The 16796-nt window shown below is 36.8% G+C and overlaps 1 protein-coding gene across 1 annotated transcript in view; it reads right to left on the bottom strand.

Moving 5' to 3' along the window:
- LOC126817722 (fibrillin-2) overlaps positions 1-14991 on the bottom strand; it is a 104658-nt gene extending 89667 nt beyond the window's left edge. Inside the window, exons 1-4 of the mRNA XM_056100149.1 lie at positions 14189-14991; positions 7241-7323; positions 3284-3388; positions 2236-2331 (exon numbers count right to left, since the gene is read on the bottom strand). Of these exons, the coding sequence (XP_055956124.1) occupies positions 2236-2331; positions 3284-3388; positions 7241-7323; positions 14189-14319 (415 nt within the window). The 5' untranslated portion in view covers positions 14320-14991. The remainder of the gene's footprint in view (positions 1-2235; positions 2332-3283; positions 3389-7240; positions 7324-14188) is intronic.
- Positions 14992-16796: the final 1805 nt, after the last annotated feature.

Below are 16796 nucleotides of genomic sequence, written 5' to 3'. Positions count from 1 at the left end.
AAAAGAAAGTCTCGATTATCCACGTTTACGTTTTATTGTTTTTCAAAAAATGTATTCCAATCCGCTAAATATCGCAAGCTAACGATGACATCGAGAGTTGATTATATTCTGGATATGTTAATTGATGGCTAATTAATAATTTAGAAAACATTTATTTCAGGCCTAAAGAAAGACCTGCAATAGGCAGATTTAGCTCTTGCATAATGTATCATTAATAATATGCCTTAAAAGTGGCTTTCGCCAGTATGAATGCACGACACGAAGACATACTGATCCGATAGGGGCCGAGCCATCAACGACGTATTGAAATTAATAACTAACAGTAATAGTAACGGATTAATATCTAATTAAAACTAATAATAGGTTTACTGAAAAAATAAGTTCATATACTTTAATTCCAATTAAGTTGCCAGAATTATAAAAAGGTTATAGTCATTCCGTTCGTTCAAACAATTTATGAATAAACGCTGTAACAGTAGAGAACCCATGAAATTTAGAAAACTTTTCTAATCATTCATGACCACTTAAGAAGTTGTAGAGAAATTCTCTTTATTAGGTTTACATTATAATAACCATTTTCTAGAAATAATTATTATATTTAATTCACACTGAATGGTACACACAATCTCCAACATTTTAACGCGCGAGGCCTACATCATAAGAGAGAGAGAGAGAAATGGGGTTTAACGTCCACTCGACACAAACTAGGTCATTTCAGGACTAACATAATGGTTTTTAATTTTATTTGAATAATTCGCTTGCGCGTAGGGGTCTTTAGCAGTGGGAGGAAACCGGATGACCCGGAGAAAACCCACGAGGTTGGACAGGCGACCTACTCCTTGTCACGTACAACTGGGGATTCGAAACCACGCCAGTCGACTCAATGACAGACTTTATGATACAGCGCGCGCACGCTAACCATTCAGCCATCCACCCCCCCTCCCCTACATCATAAGGTTTGTCATTGAATCAAGTGGCCCGGTTTCGATTCCCCGCTTGTACGTGACAAGAAAAACGATCGCATGCCAACCTCATGGGTTTTCTCCAGGTCGTCCGGTTTCCTCCCATTGCTAAGGCCACCACGCGCAAGCGAATTATTGAAATATAATTGAACCACATGTTAGTCCCGAAATGACCTAGTTTGTGTCGAGTGGACGTTACTCTCTCTCTCTCTCTCTCTCTCTCTCTCCATTATATTTGGGTTATGCCTAATTAGTAATGGTTATATCAAATGTATGGTACACACAGTCCATGAATTATTTATCACGGCTTCTTTACGCTTTGAAGTGCAACCTTACCCCGAAATATCCGAATCTGTAAGACATTATAAACTATATCAAAGCGACAAACCCCACAATTAAAATAGCTACATATTCTGCTGATAAGAGAAATTATTACATAAGATATTAGACGAGTCAGCATATTTAGGTAAACCAATTACAAGATGTCTTATACTTCGAGACATGAGAATGCGACAAAGACGAAGTGGTTTATCATTTAAAAAAAAGATTTAAAATAAATGGGTTTAAGATCCTACTATTTTGCTAAATCCGGGCTTACTCCATTTTAGTGTGCATTGACGCAGATTGTGCAGTAAAAAAAGAGATAACGTTGTCTGTCTGCTTTAGATAAGTGGAACGAACTGAACGTCCTATTGTTCTGACATATAGGCCAGTCTGTCTGTTTCCCTATTTTCCCATTCTTTTATGTGAATAAAATATATCTTCCAAAAAAAGAGAACAACATTCTTCTGTAACAAACATTAAACATACATTATGCAAGAGATAAATCTGACAATTGTAGGTCTTTATTTAGGCCTGAAATGTTATCTAAATTATTAATTAGACATTAATTAACTCATCCAGATCATTATCAACTCTCGATGCCAACGCTAGCCTGTCATGTTTACTGGATTTGGATACCATTTGCTGCTCCACTTTCATTCTTAATTTAATCATGAAATGGATAATCGAGACAATTTTTTTATTGTACCAACTTTAGTAATGATGATCGAGGCTATGCCGAAAATTCAATCGCTAAAATCTCGGTTTAGAGTGGATCAATTTGACTGAAATTTTCAGCAAATTGTCTTTACATTATCTAGTTTTTAACTTTTATAGCGAGAACTGTTAGCTCTTTATCTAATCTCCCATAATGTATCTTTAAATTCACGACAGTCAATTTATCTTTAACTTGACCTATTTTCTAACACGTGTCTTAAGGACATTAATTTACCTTGTTCACACCTTTGACCTGCAAATCCATAAGGACAGGCACATCGATCAGGTCCCACACATCTTCCGCCATTTTCACAACCCTGACGACACACGGCTTTAAAAGACAAGAATAGTATTCAAACAGACACATTTAAGTTAACCATTTGGTAACGACCTCAAAAAAACGAAATCTTATTTAAAATAATATTTATGTTTGCTTTCATATTTTCCCTTTTAAAATTTGTACAAAATTATAGAATAATAATTTTCTTCGAGCAATTACGAGTAAGTGGTTGTAGAAACCTTTGATACTGGTTGGGGTAGTCAGTCAACTGGTTTAACCCATGTGTTTCAGATCATAAGGTATGTAACCGAGGTAACAGATTCACCTGTCTAATACCGTGGATGTTCATCGGTTTTCCCCAGGGCTAGAGATCTCTGTGCGTTCGGTCATTTAAAAACTTAAGTAGGCCCTTCTTGTTTGTAATGTTTTCCATTGTTTAGTAGACTGAATTTCTAGCTCCCGATATATATTTAGTGAATAAAATTGGTTAATTCGGGGTATAATTATAAAGAAGTACATAGTTTTAATATTTCCACCCTGACTCTGCGACACCTCCAAAATCAAGCGACTGGATAATCAAGTTAACATACGTTGGTGACAATTGATCGTCATGGTCATCAAGTCACTCTGACAACTGGACATGTTGTTCTCAGGGTTTAACTTCCGCTTCACCGAAGATGATATCGCAGGCAAATTGTCTTATAACCGGAGTGCCTGGAGTAAACCCATGAGGTTTGAAAAGTCGCCTCTATCTCCAAGCCAATAGGACTACGAAACTTTTAACTAGACCATGTCTTCAAGTATTTGAGTTTGAATTCCACACGAAAATAATATCAAATAACGAATACACCATGTAATATGGAATAGCCCACTTAAAGCATTTTTCAATCTTTTTAAACTTGAGTTGGATCTATGTCATAAACCTAATATTAAACTATACGCATATTATTGTGTTAATCATGCTGCGTACAATGAACCCATAAAAACGTTTAAATTTTATTACCCTTGGATTCTTGAGTATTGCAGGTGCGGCCAAGTTGTCGATTGGGACAAAAACATAGATTGGGTTTCATACATCGTCCTCCATTACAGCCACCGGTACATTTAGCTAGTAGAAACAAATGTAAAATAAAATAAAATAACAAAAATATAAACTGGCTAATGGGATCAAATATCAGATAGTTTGTGTGTTAAAAAATAATAAAATAACAAACGATTTTGAAAATCAAATAGTACAAAATTTAGCTGATAGATTCGAATATTAAAAAGTTTGTGCTTAAATAAAATAAAAATAACAAAAAACTAAATTGGCTAATGGATTCAAATATCTAATAGTTTGTGTGTTATAAAATAATACAATAACATAAGATTTTGTAAATCAAATAAAATACTGATGATGAATACAAATATAGAAATTTTAAAATGTTTAGGAGCTTTTGTATACAATTTGTTCATGTCTTTGTAAAGTTGTGTATCTTTGTATAATTATGTCCATGTATGTATCCTTTGTTTGTTTCATGTATATTTCTATTATTTTATTTGTATATACACATAACCTTGTAAGGTTTTTTTATGCAATAAAGTTTCTTCTTCTTCTTCTATAATCGAATGTCCAATAGGTTGTGCTTTAATAAAAGTAAACATAGATCTCGAGAATCGAAATAAAATATGAATCAGCTAAAAGAATCAAATGCCCAGTAGCCTAGATTGTATATAATAACAAAATGTTGAAAATGCAATAACATATGAATTAGCTGCTCGAATAGTTTTATTCTAAATAAATAAAATAACAACAGAAATTAAAATGAAATTGGGTTTAACGTCTTACTGTTCTGCTCCGACTGGGCTAATGAAGACGAGCATACGCCATACAGTGTGCTAAGAGGAACATTTGACCCGAACAACTCCATTACGGCCTACTCTTATTTCGAATTCCAACTGTAAAAAGGTTCTTTTACGCGCACGCCAAATTGTACAAGACTATATACAGTGTGCTATTAGAGAAATGTTTCCCAGGCAGCGACACTATGGCCTACACATATCGAATTAAAATTGCCAAGGTATCTTTTACGTGCATACCAATGTATACACGGGACCTCGTTTTTTCGTACCATCCGAACGACTAGACAGCTGTCCTTGTCAGCCCCCCCCCCCATCCTGCACCACTGACAAGGTGGAAACCACGCCTCAAAATCCCGATGAACTTTTCGGCCAATGCAGGGATCGAAAATCAAATACATACGAATTGACTAAAAGAATCAAAAAAATAAGATCTCGAAAGTCAAATAGATATAACGGAATCAATTGTCTAATAATTTGTGTTCTAAATAAATAAAATAAAAACAAAAGATCTCGAATGAAATATGAATTAGCTAATAGAATCAACAGCTGGACAGTTTGTGCTTAAATAAAATATGAATTAGCTAGTAGAATCAACAGCCGGATAGTTTGTGCTTAAATAAAATAAATAAATAAAAATCTAGAAAATGAAATAAAACATGAATTATTTATCTTAAAGATGACACGGTTTCGTATTATGTAACCTTGTACAGAATGATCGGATTCTTTACATAATTGTATCAGATTTAAAAGGGGTTAAAAGAAATATGCCAAATATCGTTTACATTGCAAGAATGGGTTTTATCGTCGTGTGCCAGCTGGTCACCGTATGGCTTCTCTTAAAGTATACATTTCCTAAATTCTACACAATTTGCGGGTACTTTGTGAATGTTATAATATTGTTTTAAAAATAAATTAAATTTACAGTGAATGTATATTGCTTGGATAAGCTAGGCTGGAGTGATATATTGATACCATATTATATTTAAGAACCACAATCATATATTAATGCGTCATATTGATTGAATAGGGCATAAAATGTAGCCTTGCAGCACGCCACTATTACTTAGAGATGGAATTAGATTGTGTTTAACTTCTTTGGATAAGCTAGGATGGGGATAATCACAATCATTTTATTAATGCATCATACTAATGGAATAGGGCTTAAAATGTAGCCTTGCACCACGCCACTATATTAGAATGGGTTTAACTTCACACCTTTCAGGCCTGACAAGGACAGCTGTCTAGTCCTTCGGATGAGACGAAAAACCGAGGTCCCGTGTTTACATTGGAATGCACGTAAAAGATCCCTTGACAGTTGGAATTCGATATAAGAGTAGGCGATAGTGCCGCTGCCTGGGCAAAATTTCCCTCATAGCACACTGTATGGCGTACGCCCGTCTTCATTAGCCCAGTATAGGAGCAGAACAGTAGAACGGTGAACCCCATTTCATTTCACACCTTTCAGCACAAACTGGGCTAATGAACACATGCATACGTCACGCAGTATATGGGGAATGTTAACCCGAACATCGGCGCTATACGGCCTACTCGTATTTCGAATTTCAGTAGTCATGGTTTTTATTTATGTGCACACCAACGTGTTCAAGGGATCTCGCTTGTTTTTGCCCTTAGTCCTGTACCAATTGTTGAGCCGGTAATGTATGTATGACAGCAATTCAATTGACTTTAAATGTATCGAGAGCCGTGGTGACTCAGTGACTAAGGGAGAGAGAGAGAATGGGGTTTAATGTCCACTCGACACAAAGTAGGTCATTTCGGGACTAACACATGGTTCAATTTTATTTCAATAATTCGCTTGCGCGTAGGGGTCTTTATCAGTGGGAGGAAACCGGAGGACCCGGTGAAAACCCACGAGGTTGGACAGGCGACCCTACTCCTTGTCACGTACAACCGGGGAATCGAAACCCCGACAGTTGACTCAATGACAGACCCAGTGAGTAAGTACGTGGCTCGCTAGCAATGATGTACCTAGTTTGCTCCCGATGTTGGCCGCGAAATTTCCTCACGTTTGTCCAATGTGGTTTCCCCTTGTCAGTGGTTCAGGACGGAGGGCCTGACAAGGAACATTGTCTAGTCGTTCGAATGAGACGAAAAACCTTTGACAGTTGGAATTCAAAAGTAGATCGTAGCGCCTCTGTCCGGGAACAATATCCCTCACAGCACACTGTCCGTCTTTTTTAGCCCAGTAGGATGTTAAACCCTTTTTCATTTCATTTGTAATTTATCATGAGTCAGTCAATGGTTGTCGCGTCTGTTTCAAATAAACACGCGTCCACACATGGCGTGCACTAAGTTTGACTAAGCCCTCTGACAAGTCGTTTTCTACAAGTGATTACAGTCGGTTTCTTAAAAGCCACTTTACTGCTCATTAAATTTACTAAATATTTCCGATATTTCTAGTTGGGAATTTAGAACTTCAGGATCGGAGCCCTTGGGCAGTTCAGGTTTGCGAACCCTAATCATGATATAAATACCATGACAACTAAACAAATGATCTAAAATGAATGATAAACATACATTAAATTGTTTAAACTGCATTTAGTAACTGAAGGAGAATAAAACATGACACAATTATAAATATACGGTAGGTTCTAATTTAGTCTTCTCAATGATATTGACTGTAACTATAATTTTTACAACATTTTTCAAAATGTAAATTCTAAAAGTGACATAAATTACTGGCCCCAAGTTCACAAAGCATTCTCAGACTCAAGTTAAGAATTTACTCAACTTTCAATCACTGTTTATGAGAAATATCTTTGATCCAGAAACACAAAACTTTACATATTGTTTCTTATTGATGTATTTGATACATTAAAACAATACCAGTTTTATAAAGGGCTATATTTTAGTTAAAATAGTGCAAACAATTTTGAGTAAATTCTTAACTTAAGTCTGAGAATGCTTTGTAAACGCGGGGCCTGGTTATCAGATAAGGTATGGATTTTTTAGTTCTTTTTTTTTTTGGGGGGGGGGTATTTCGTAATAAAAGTAATTCTAATTGTTACAGGTTTTTTTTATAATGGAAGCCCGGTAATGCCCAGCATGAATTCGGTCCTGGCTGTGATCAGATGATGGAGTGACAGAAACAACTTACGTATATTGCAGTGTCGCCCTCGTTTAGGTCTCATCCATCCAGCACAACAAAACCGACGAAATCTTTGACCGCAAACATTTGGACTGAAAATAAAATAACATTAAAGATACAGTATGTACGATTTAGATAAAGAGATGTTCTTGCTATAATAGTTTCAAAAAAACATAATTCAAAATTAATGTGCACGTATTGAAAATTTCATTCAAATTACTTTATGTTTGAGTGATGTTATCATGGTTTGAAGTTTTGACATAGATTGTTTATCATCATAACAACGTTACTTGTCAATCGAGACTCGGTCTTGATTCTCCATTTTTAAATTAAATCATTAAATGGCGATCGTATTTTAATCCGTTTACATCTGTGTCATCCGATGGTCTAGAGAGTTGATTATAGACTTGTCGTGTGAATAAATGTCTCAATAATAGTTTATATAACATTTGAAGCAAAAATAAAAACCTGTAATAGGCAGGATTGGCTCTTACAAAATGCATATTTAATTAAAAAGACCTTGAATTGCGAAGCTGGGTGCCGCGGTGGCTCAGTGAGTAAGACGCTGGTTCGCTAACGTGGAGGTCCCGTGCTCGATTCCGGTGTTGACAGAGATAGTTCATCGGGATTTCCGGCGTGTTTCCCACTTGTCAGTGGTGCAGGAGAGGCGACTTGGTAGGGATCAAGGTATAGTCATTCGGATGGTACGAAAAACCAAGATCCAGTGTACATATTGATGTGCACGTAAAAGAACCCTAAGCAGTTGGTATTCGATATAAGAGAAGGCTGTAGCGCCACTGTCTGGTCAAAAATTCCCCTCATAACCCACTGTATGGTGTATGCTAATTCACATTTCCCGGTTGTTACAGAACAGTAGAACATTAAACACCATTTCATTTCATTTCAATTTCAAAGCTGTTGTCGTAAATAATGCAAGGAATGCAGAGCAAACAACCACATTCATGTGTGACACATAGTTAAAATTATTTAACAATAAAACTTTCGTGTCAATGTTGTTTTTTTTTGTATTTTGGGATTTATGCTTTTGTTCGAGTTTTGCTATAGTTGCATAATTATGTGTAAACATTCCACCGTTTTAAACAAATGTATCAACAAATATATAGTATACGTAACTTACAAATATTATAATGTGTTTGTATAACAAGTTCGTTAGACTTAGTGGATCGGTAGGTCACCCAACAGGCGGTCCGGGATATAGTCTGGAGGCTCAGCTCGGGGCGGGGGGGGGGAGGGGGAAGGGTCCATCAAATGGGCACAAAACCAGACCCAACTTTTCTAGAGAAAAATTTTGCGTAGAATACGATGCCGAGTGGTAATCAGTCCGCCGTTGAGGCGTTTTCGAGATATTGACAAGCGGAAACCCAGTGGTACAATCTGAGAAAACACGGGATTGGGTACCACGACCGTGCCTTACTCGCCGAGACCCCGTGTCCATAGCCGACTGGGCTAATAAAGACGGGTATATGTCATACAGTGTGCTATGAGGCAACTTTTTGCCCGGACAGCAGCATTACGGCCTACTATTATTTCGCATTCAAACTGCCAAGGGTTCTTTTACGTGCACCCCAAAGTGTACAATGGATCTTGGTGTTTCGTCCCATCCGAACGACTAGACGGTTGTCCTTGCCAGGCCCTTTCTCAATCAACGTAGTGACCTCTAGGTTAACAAGCCAACATCTTACTCACTGAGCCACCGCGGCTCCTTGTGAAAGTAACAAATCGTAGAATTTCCTCCCAAATATTTTAATGATGGCGTGAACCCGTTTGATATTTGAGTATAAGGGCGTGGAGAATTCAATTATATCTTACGGTGACCAACTGTGATCTTTGCATGGAAGTTTTAAACAAACCAGATGCAATTAATACTCCACCATATTGTAATTATTAACAAACTATTTCTCACAGTCTGTATACAATCACAGTCTAGTTGACATTGATGACCTCACCTTTTATTTCTCGTATTGTTAATTCTACAGGAAGGGATAACTAGTGCACTTTATAAAGTAGGTTTGCGCGTTTTTTTCCCATTCTTTTTTCCCTTCTTAATTTCTAGGCTATATCATATGAAATTTTGATTTATCTTTCTACTTATTGTGATATTAAATTAAATTTATTTATTTATTTATTTATTTGGGATCAAGTTCACTAGTGCACATTGCAAAGTAGTTTTGCGTTTTTTTCCCATTCCTTGTTCCCTTTTTAATTTATACATAATATAATATAATATAATATCTTAATTTATCTTTTTACTTATTGTGATAATTTATTTATTTATTTATTTATTTATTTATTTATTTATTTATTTATTCATTTGGGATCGAGTTCACTACTGGTGAATCCATAGCAAAGCTCATGATCTAAAGTGTAGATCACTCGTTCGCCTAGCTATCATATACAGTCGGAAGCCTTATTCATTACCAAATGGTATCAATCATACACAGTCAAAAACCTTATTCATTACCAAATAGTATCAATCATACACAGTCAAAAACCTTATTCATTACCAAATAGTATCAATCATACACAGTCAGAAACCTTATTCATTACCAAATAGTATCAATCATACACAGTCAGAAACCTTATTCATTACCAAATAGTATCAATCATACACAGTCAGAAACCTTATTCATTACCAAATAGTATCAATCATACACAGTCAGAAACCTTATTCATTACCAAATAGTATCAAGCATACACAGTCAGAAACCTTATTCATTACCAAATAGTATCAATCATACACAGTCAGAAACCTTACTCATTACCAAATAGTATCAATCATACACAGTCAGAAACCTTATTCATTCCAAATGGTATCAATCATACACAGTCAGACGCCTTATTGATTACCAAATAGTATCAATCATACACAGTCAGACGCCTTATTCATTACCAAATAGTATCAATCATACTCAGCCCGGAATTTTATTTATGAAATCTTGAAATATTCTAAGGGAGTAAAGGTATAACATAGTTTAAGGCTATGGCCTGTTCCTAGTACAAATTTCAACTTATAGCCTTATGAAAAGGGTGCTTTTTTAAAATAATTTTTCGTATCTTAACACACCTTATTTAAAAATTTTGAAAAATTCAACATAATGGTTTGAAAAGTCTAAAGTAAACCTTTTCAAATGAAACTTTGATTTAAAAATATTTTCGAACTCTCTGGACAAGTAAAATAGGATGTAATGGATAATTTACACAACAGGTAGGACACTTAAACATCTAGTACTTAGATAGAGATATTATTTATTTTCTGGAGCTTTAAAGGAGCATTAGGTAAAATTGAGAAAGAGCTGACAGTTAAGTCTCGATTATCCATTTGTACGTTAAATCATCCATCACAAAATGTATTCAAATCCAGTAAATATCGCAGGCTAGCGATGACATCGAGAGTTAATTATGGTCTTGACAAGTTAATTAATGTATTATTAATAGTTTATATAAAATTTCATGCCTAAAGAAAGACCTGCAATAGGAAAATTTAACTCTTGCATAATGCATAATTAAGTACCCTTGCATGATCGTGGAAAATCATTTTTTGAGTTTCTGGGGTATTTATTACCAGTAAAACGTGCATTATATCATATAATTCGCACAACAGTAACTAAACTCATTCTTCAGATTTGCTCAAGCCTGAATAAAATATAGCTACCGCCATCTTTAAACTGACACTAAAGGATGTATATATGTCACCAGAAACATCTATCATAAGTATGCAGGAAGTCTTGGGGTTTAAAGACAGAAGAGTGTGAGAATTGCGATATCAAATGTATCTTGAAATGGTAAAGTTGTCATGTTCTGTGGGTATTACCACAACAAATAAGCATTTTTTCAACAGTCATTAAAGGAGCTAAATCGCTATTCATTGGCACATAGAAATGGACGCAAATTGGTCGCAAAGCATATAATAATGTAATATGAAAGTACATTAACTGATTTACATTTACTTGTTTCTGATTTTACTCTAATTTTAATCAATTATGCTTTGGCGTCGGGTTATTCCAGTCTATATCAGTAGTATTCTCCTGTGGGATATGTTTAGCTTCGTTCATCGAGTTGATTCATTACAAATGGTGCCCAAAAGTATTCTGGCACGCGACCAGTCCGCCAATTTTCAAATCATCACTGTCTTAATATTAGATATCCGAATCCAATCTTTTCACAAGATAGCAACATTAATGTTGATTTAAATTGATCAATAATTCGTGTTTGCAATATCGAACACTGTGGATGATACTGATTAAGGGACTTGCCTCCTTTGAGTATGCATCAAGTGTTAGGGTTTAAAAACAGAGAGTATGATAATTGTTATATGGAGAGAGAGAGAGAGAGAGAGAGAGAGAGAGAGAGATGGGGTTTAACGTCAACTCGACACAAACTAGGTCATTTCGGGACTAACACCTGGTTCAATTTTATTTCAATAATTGCCCGGAGGGGTCTTTAGCACTGGGAGGAAACCGGGGAACCCGGAGAAAACCAACGAAACCACGCCAGTTGACTCAATGACATAACTTGTGATACAGCGCGCACGTGTTGACCATTCGACCATCCAACCCCCCAATTGGGATATGTGTCTTTAAATGGTAGAGTTAGCATGAAATGAAATGGAGTTTAACGTCCTACTGTTCTGCTCCTAACCTGGGCTAATGAAGACAGGCATACGTCATACAGTGTGCTATGAGGAAAATTTTGCCCGGACAGCGGCGCCACGGCCTACTGTTATATCGAATTAAAACTGCCAAGGTATCTTTTACGTGCACGCCAATATGTACACGGGACCTCGGTTTTTTGTCCCAAACGAACGACTAGACAGCTGTCCTTGTCAGAACCCCCGTCCTGCATCATTGAAAAGTGGAAAGGTAGAGTTAGCAGGTTTTTATTTTTGTAAATATTATAGCCAACTACCATACGGGTTTAAAGACGGCAAAGTTAGCATTCTTGTTGTAGGTATTACCACAGCTATGAAACATTAAAGATGTATTATGGAAGAATAGATAAAGAGCTGGCAGTTCTCACTTTAATAGTGACGAATTGGATATTGTAAAGGGAATATGCTGAAAATTTCAGTCACATTGTTCCACTCTGAACTGAGATATAAGCGACTGAATTTTGGGCCTAGTCTCGATCATCATTACTAAAGTCGGTAGGATAAAAAAACGTAGTCTCGATTATCCAATTTTTTTATTTAACCATCAATGAGTGGGGAGCAGCAGATCGGATTCAAATCCAGTAAACATCGCAGGCTAGTGATGACACCGAACGTTGATTATGGTCTGGATAAGTTAATTAATGTCTAGTTAATAGCCTAATTTAGATAACATTTCAGGCCTAACGAAAGACCTGCAATAGGCAGATGTAGCTCTTGCATAAAGTATTTTTAATACTTTATATAACAATTCAGGCCTAAAGAAAGACCTGCAATATACAGATTTAGCTCTTGAATAATGTATGTTTAAATATGCACGAGGACTTAAAGACATATCGTGTGAGAATCGAAACATCTAATGTTTCTTAAAACGATAAAGTTATTATTTTTTGTGGTTATTACCCCAACTGTGAAATATAATATGTAAAACTTAGGCAGTGGGGAGATTGTTTACTGTCGTTTAAACATTTCTTCGAGAACGTTTCTACGGAATGAAATCTTAAGGGCGTTATCTACATATCCTACAAGCCCCGGGTTTAAATACCATATCCGACCAACAAGTGCTTGACAAAATAAACTTACTTTTTTAACTTTACGAGGAATTTTCAATTTTTTAAAAGAATTTCTCTGTTTGAGAGAAAGGTCGTGGCGGGTTCACAAAATGGAAGGTGAAGGGTGAAATTTTAAGCGTGTGAATAACTAATGGCGGTTGAAAATTAATCCCAATTTTCATGCGAGAACAGTCGAAGCAGAACAGTCGAACGCTAAACCCCATTTCATTTTATGAAAGCTAATCGGGGGTTTCCTAATGCCAATGTTACTGTTCAGAATCCATTGTTGTTCAATGTCACACAAAATAGTCGAACATTAGAATCTGGGTAGTTGGAAGACCTCCCCAAACTAATTTTTTACTATCCCTTATACGGTGTCAATTCAAACTTGTGGAATTGTATCAGTTTAATGTCTGCTATGTAATTTTTACTAATATTAATTCATTGAAATCTACTAATATTTAAAACCAAAACACAAGAAAGTATAATTTGGATTGACCGAGTAAATTGCTGGAATAGCAAAATCAGTATTTGATATCACCACAGGCATGGCATGTCGGACACGGGTGGACATTGTGTATAATATAAACATTTATATACATGTCAATAACCTTGTTATCAGGGAGAGAGAGAGAGAGAGAGAGAGAGAGAGGGGGAGAGAGAGAGAGCTGTATAAAAAGATTATTAATATTAAAATACACCCACGGGAAGAATTCTATGAAGTGTGCTATGGCTTTTATATTGTTAGTCTTAAAACAAATCGTGGGGTTGGATGGCCGAATGGTTAGCACATGCGCGCTGTATCACAAGGTCTCCCTCTCTCTAAAAACAATTATGGGAGATTAGATAAGGAGTTGACAGTTCTCGCTATAATAGTTAAAACATAGATAACATAAATAGAATATGTTGAAAATTTTAGTCAAATTTCTCCACTCTGAATCGAGATATTAGCTTTTGAATTTTAAGCCTAGCCTCGATCATTATTACTAAAGTCTGTACGATAAAAAACAAAGTCTCGATAATCCAGTTTTACGTTTGATTATTTTTTAAAATATGTATTCCAATCCGTTAAATATCACAGGCTAGCAATGACATCGAGAGTTGATTATGGCCTGGATAAGTTAATCAATGTCTAATTAATAATTTAGATAACATTTCAGGCCTCTAATAAGAAAGACCTGCAATAGACAGATTTGGCTCTTGCATAATATGTGTTTAAGTTATCTAATTGTAACATACCCTCTTGGTTCGTCGCTTTGAAGAGATCTATGTCGATTGGTTCTTCTCCTAGCTCCGTCCGAAAATAAAATAATACCAAACCCAAATATACACAAACTTAACAACACATTTTTATTTCCAAAAATAAGCATTTTCGGAAATCGAATATCACAAATCTGCTATATAACACATAAAAATAAAGATAAATAAATGCTTATCATTTAACACAAATTGGTTTCTACTCCATATTTAAGTTAATTGGTCTAGTAGGAAGTGAGGTTGGGTAATCTGAGCTCCAACTACCGAGTGGCCTCTTAAAGACTACACTATATGCAGGTTTCCTAATGATGAATTGAAGCCAACTGTGAATTGCAACAAACAATTTATGAGAATTATTTCTACGTGATGATGTCTAGTCGTCTAGATAAGTTCTGGTTCAGTCTTTTGGGGAATGTAAAAAAATAAATCACAATATATTTGGTCACACAATAACACGCGATCTTGTCAATCCAATGTTTCCGAAAAACTGTCTTCCTTCACTGATCCGATCCGGCAAGGCAAATCCTCACAGAGGTCTTAGTCCGTGGACAAAAAGTGTGCCTTCGAATCTCGAGGCACTATTCCTCTGAGCGCAAGACACGCCAATATGCTACGAATGCTCTGTGAGTGTTAGTATGTATTCGGTCTGCCTTAATGTCTTCCCCACAGCGTACTCCTTTCACATCCAAACTTTATCTGAAATAACTTTTAATACCAGCTGAGCGGCGACTGAGCTACACAGAACAGTAGCGGAATGCGTTTACACGTGGTTTAGCTTACACTCATAATTTACGACCGTCTACGACTAGATTATGTCAACACATCTTTTTAGAGAAGGAGGGTCGGTGTATTTCCCACCTAATCTTAACAACAATCATTTTATAATCTTGTATTATATATACCGTGTATCCCATTTCAGCGTAGCGTACCAAAGGGTGGAGTTATATGGGATATATTAACACTTTTATTGTACACAAACATAAAAGGCGAGATAGGGTTTCATAAAAAAAAAATTAGCTGGCTCGGTAATGGAGCGTTATCTGAATTATGTTAAGCTTATGAGACTATGATTGTACGTGTTAGGAGGGATATTGTCGCATTCTCGCTCAGCGAATTCCAACTTTCAAGGGTTATTTTATTTACACGCCAGTGAGTATACGGGTGGACCGCTTTTTTTTGTACCATCCGAAACACTAGAGACGTTTTGTTGCTTACCAGCGTCTCTGTCCCACAACAAAGGGTTGGGGCGACCAGGCTGGAAAATCCCTTGGACCTTTTCTTTACACAATTTTAAATCGTCGTCCTGAGAGGGGAGAGGGGGGGGGGGGTGTTTAACTCGACACAAACTATGTCATTTCGGGACTAACATATGGTTTAGATTTATTTCAATAATTCGCTTACCCGTTGATATCTTTAGTAGTAGGGAGAAACCGGAGGACTCGGCGAAAACCCACGCGGTTGGACAGGCGATCCTTCTCTTTGTCACGTACAAGCGGGGTATCGAAACCACGCCACTTGACCCAGTGACAGACTTAATTTGATTCAACACGCGCGCGATAATCCCCCCTCTCCCACCCCCACCCTCTCCCTCTCCCCTCGGATGAAGAACCTTAATGGGGCATGTAACCCTGGTGATTTCAAAATGATACGTCAATGATAAAGATAGCCAGACAAACGGGATCAATTGAGGGAAATGAATTGGGGTTTAACTTAATTCCTACTGCTCCGACTGGGCTAATGAAAACGGGCATACGCCATACAGTGTGCTATGAGGGAAATTTTGCTCGGGTAGCGGCACTATGACCTACTCTCATATCGAATTCCAACTGCCAAGGGATCTTTTACGTGCACTCCAATGTGTACACGGGACCTCAGTTTTTCGCGCAACCGAACGACTAGACAGCTGTCCTTGTCAGGCCATCCTTCCTGCATCACTGACAAGGGAAACCACGCCGGAAAATCTGGATGAACTTTCTCGGCCAATTTAGGGAGCGAACACGCTACCTCAAGGCTAGTGAGCCAGCGTCTCACCCACTTAGCCACCGTGGTTCGCATCAGTTGAAGGGTAGGCGGCAATAAATGTTATAAGTTGACCTATAAATACGACAGTAGCATATGTTTAGACCAGTAACGGATATAAACCAAACGACATCAGGCTTAACTTCCTTGAATAAATAACATTCACTTTCCTCGCCTGTCATAACACCGGACAATAGGCTAGTAAGACGCCGGGTCAGACGTCCATCAAAATAACAAGTCAGTATTCGAATAAATAAACATACTTTTCTCCCATTTACGTTAAAAAAATACTTCATTGGTGGCATCTGGACATATGTTTGGGTCTTTATATCTTAGATTTCATGTGGATTTCTTTTTATTTATTTTAATTTTTCTATTTTGGAATTTTTGATAGGGAGAGAGAGAAATGGGGTTTAACGTCCACTCGACACAAACTAGGCCATTTCGGGACTAACATTGGGTTCAATTTTAATTCCATAATTCGCTTACGCATAAGGGATCTTTAGCAGTGGGAGGAAACAGGAAGACCCGGAGAAAACCCACGAGGTTAGACAGGCGACCCTACTCCTTG

The sequence above is a fragment of the Patella vulgata genome, chromosome 4 (assembly GCF_932274485.2).
Source record: "Patella vulgata chromosome 4, xgPatVulg1.2, whole genome shotgun sequence".
NCBI classification, from domain to species: domain Eukaryota; kingdom Metazoa; phylum Mollusca; class Gastropoda; family Patellidae; genus Patella; species Patella vulgata.
Note: the sequence above shows the minus strand (reverse complement) of the source record. Positions and strands in the feature narration are given on the sequence as shown.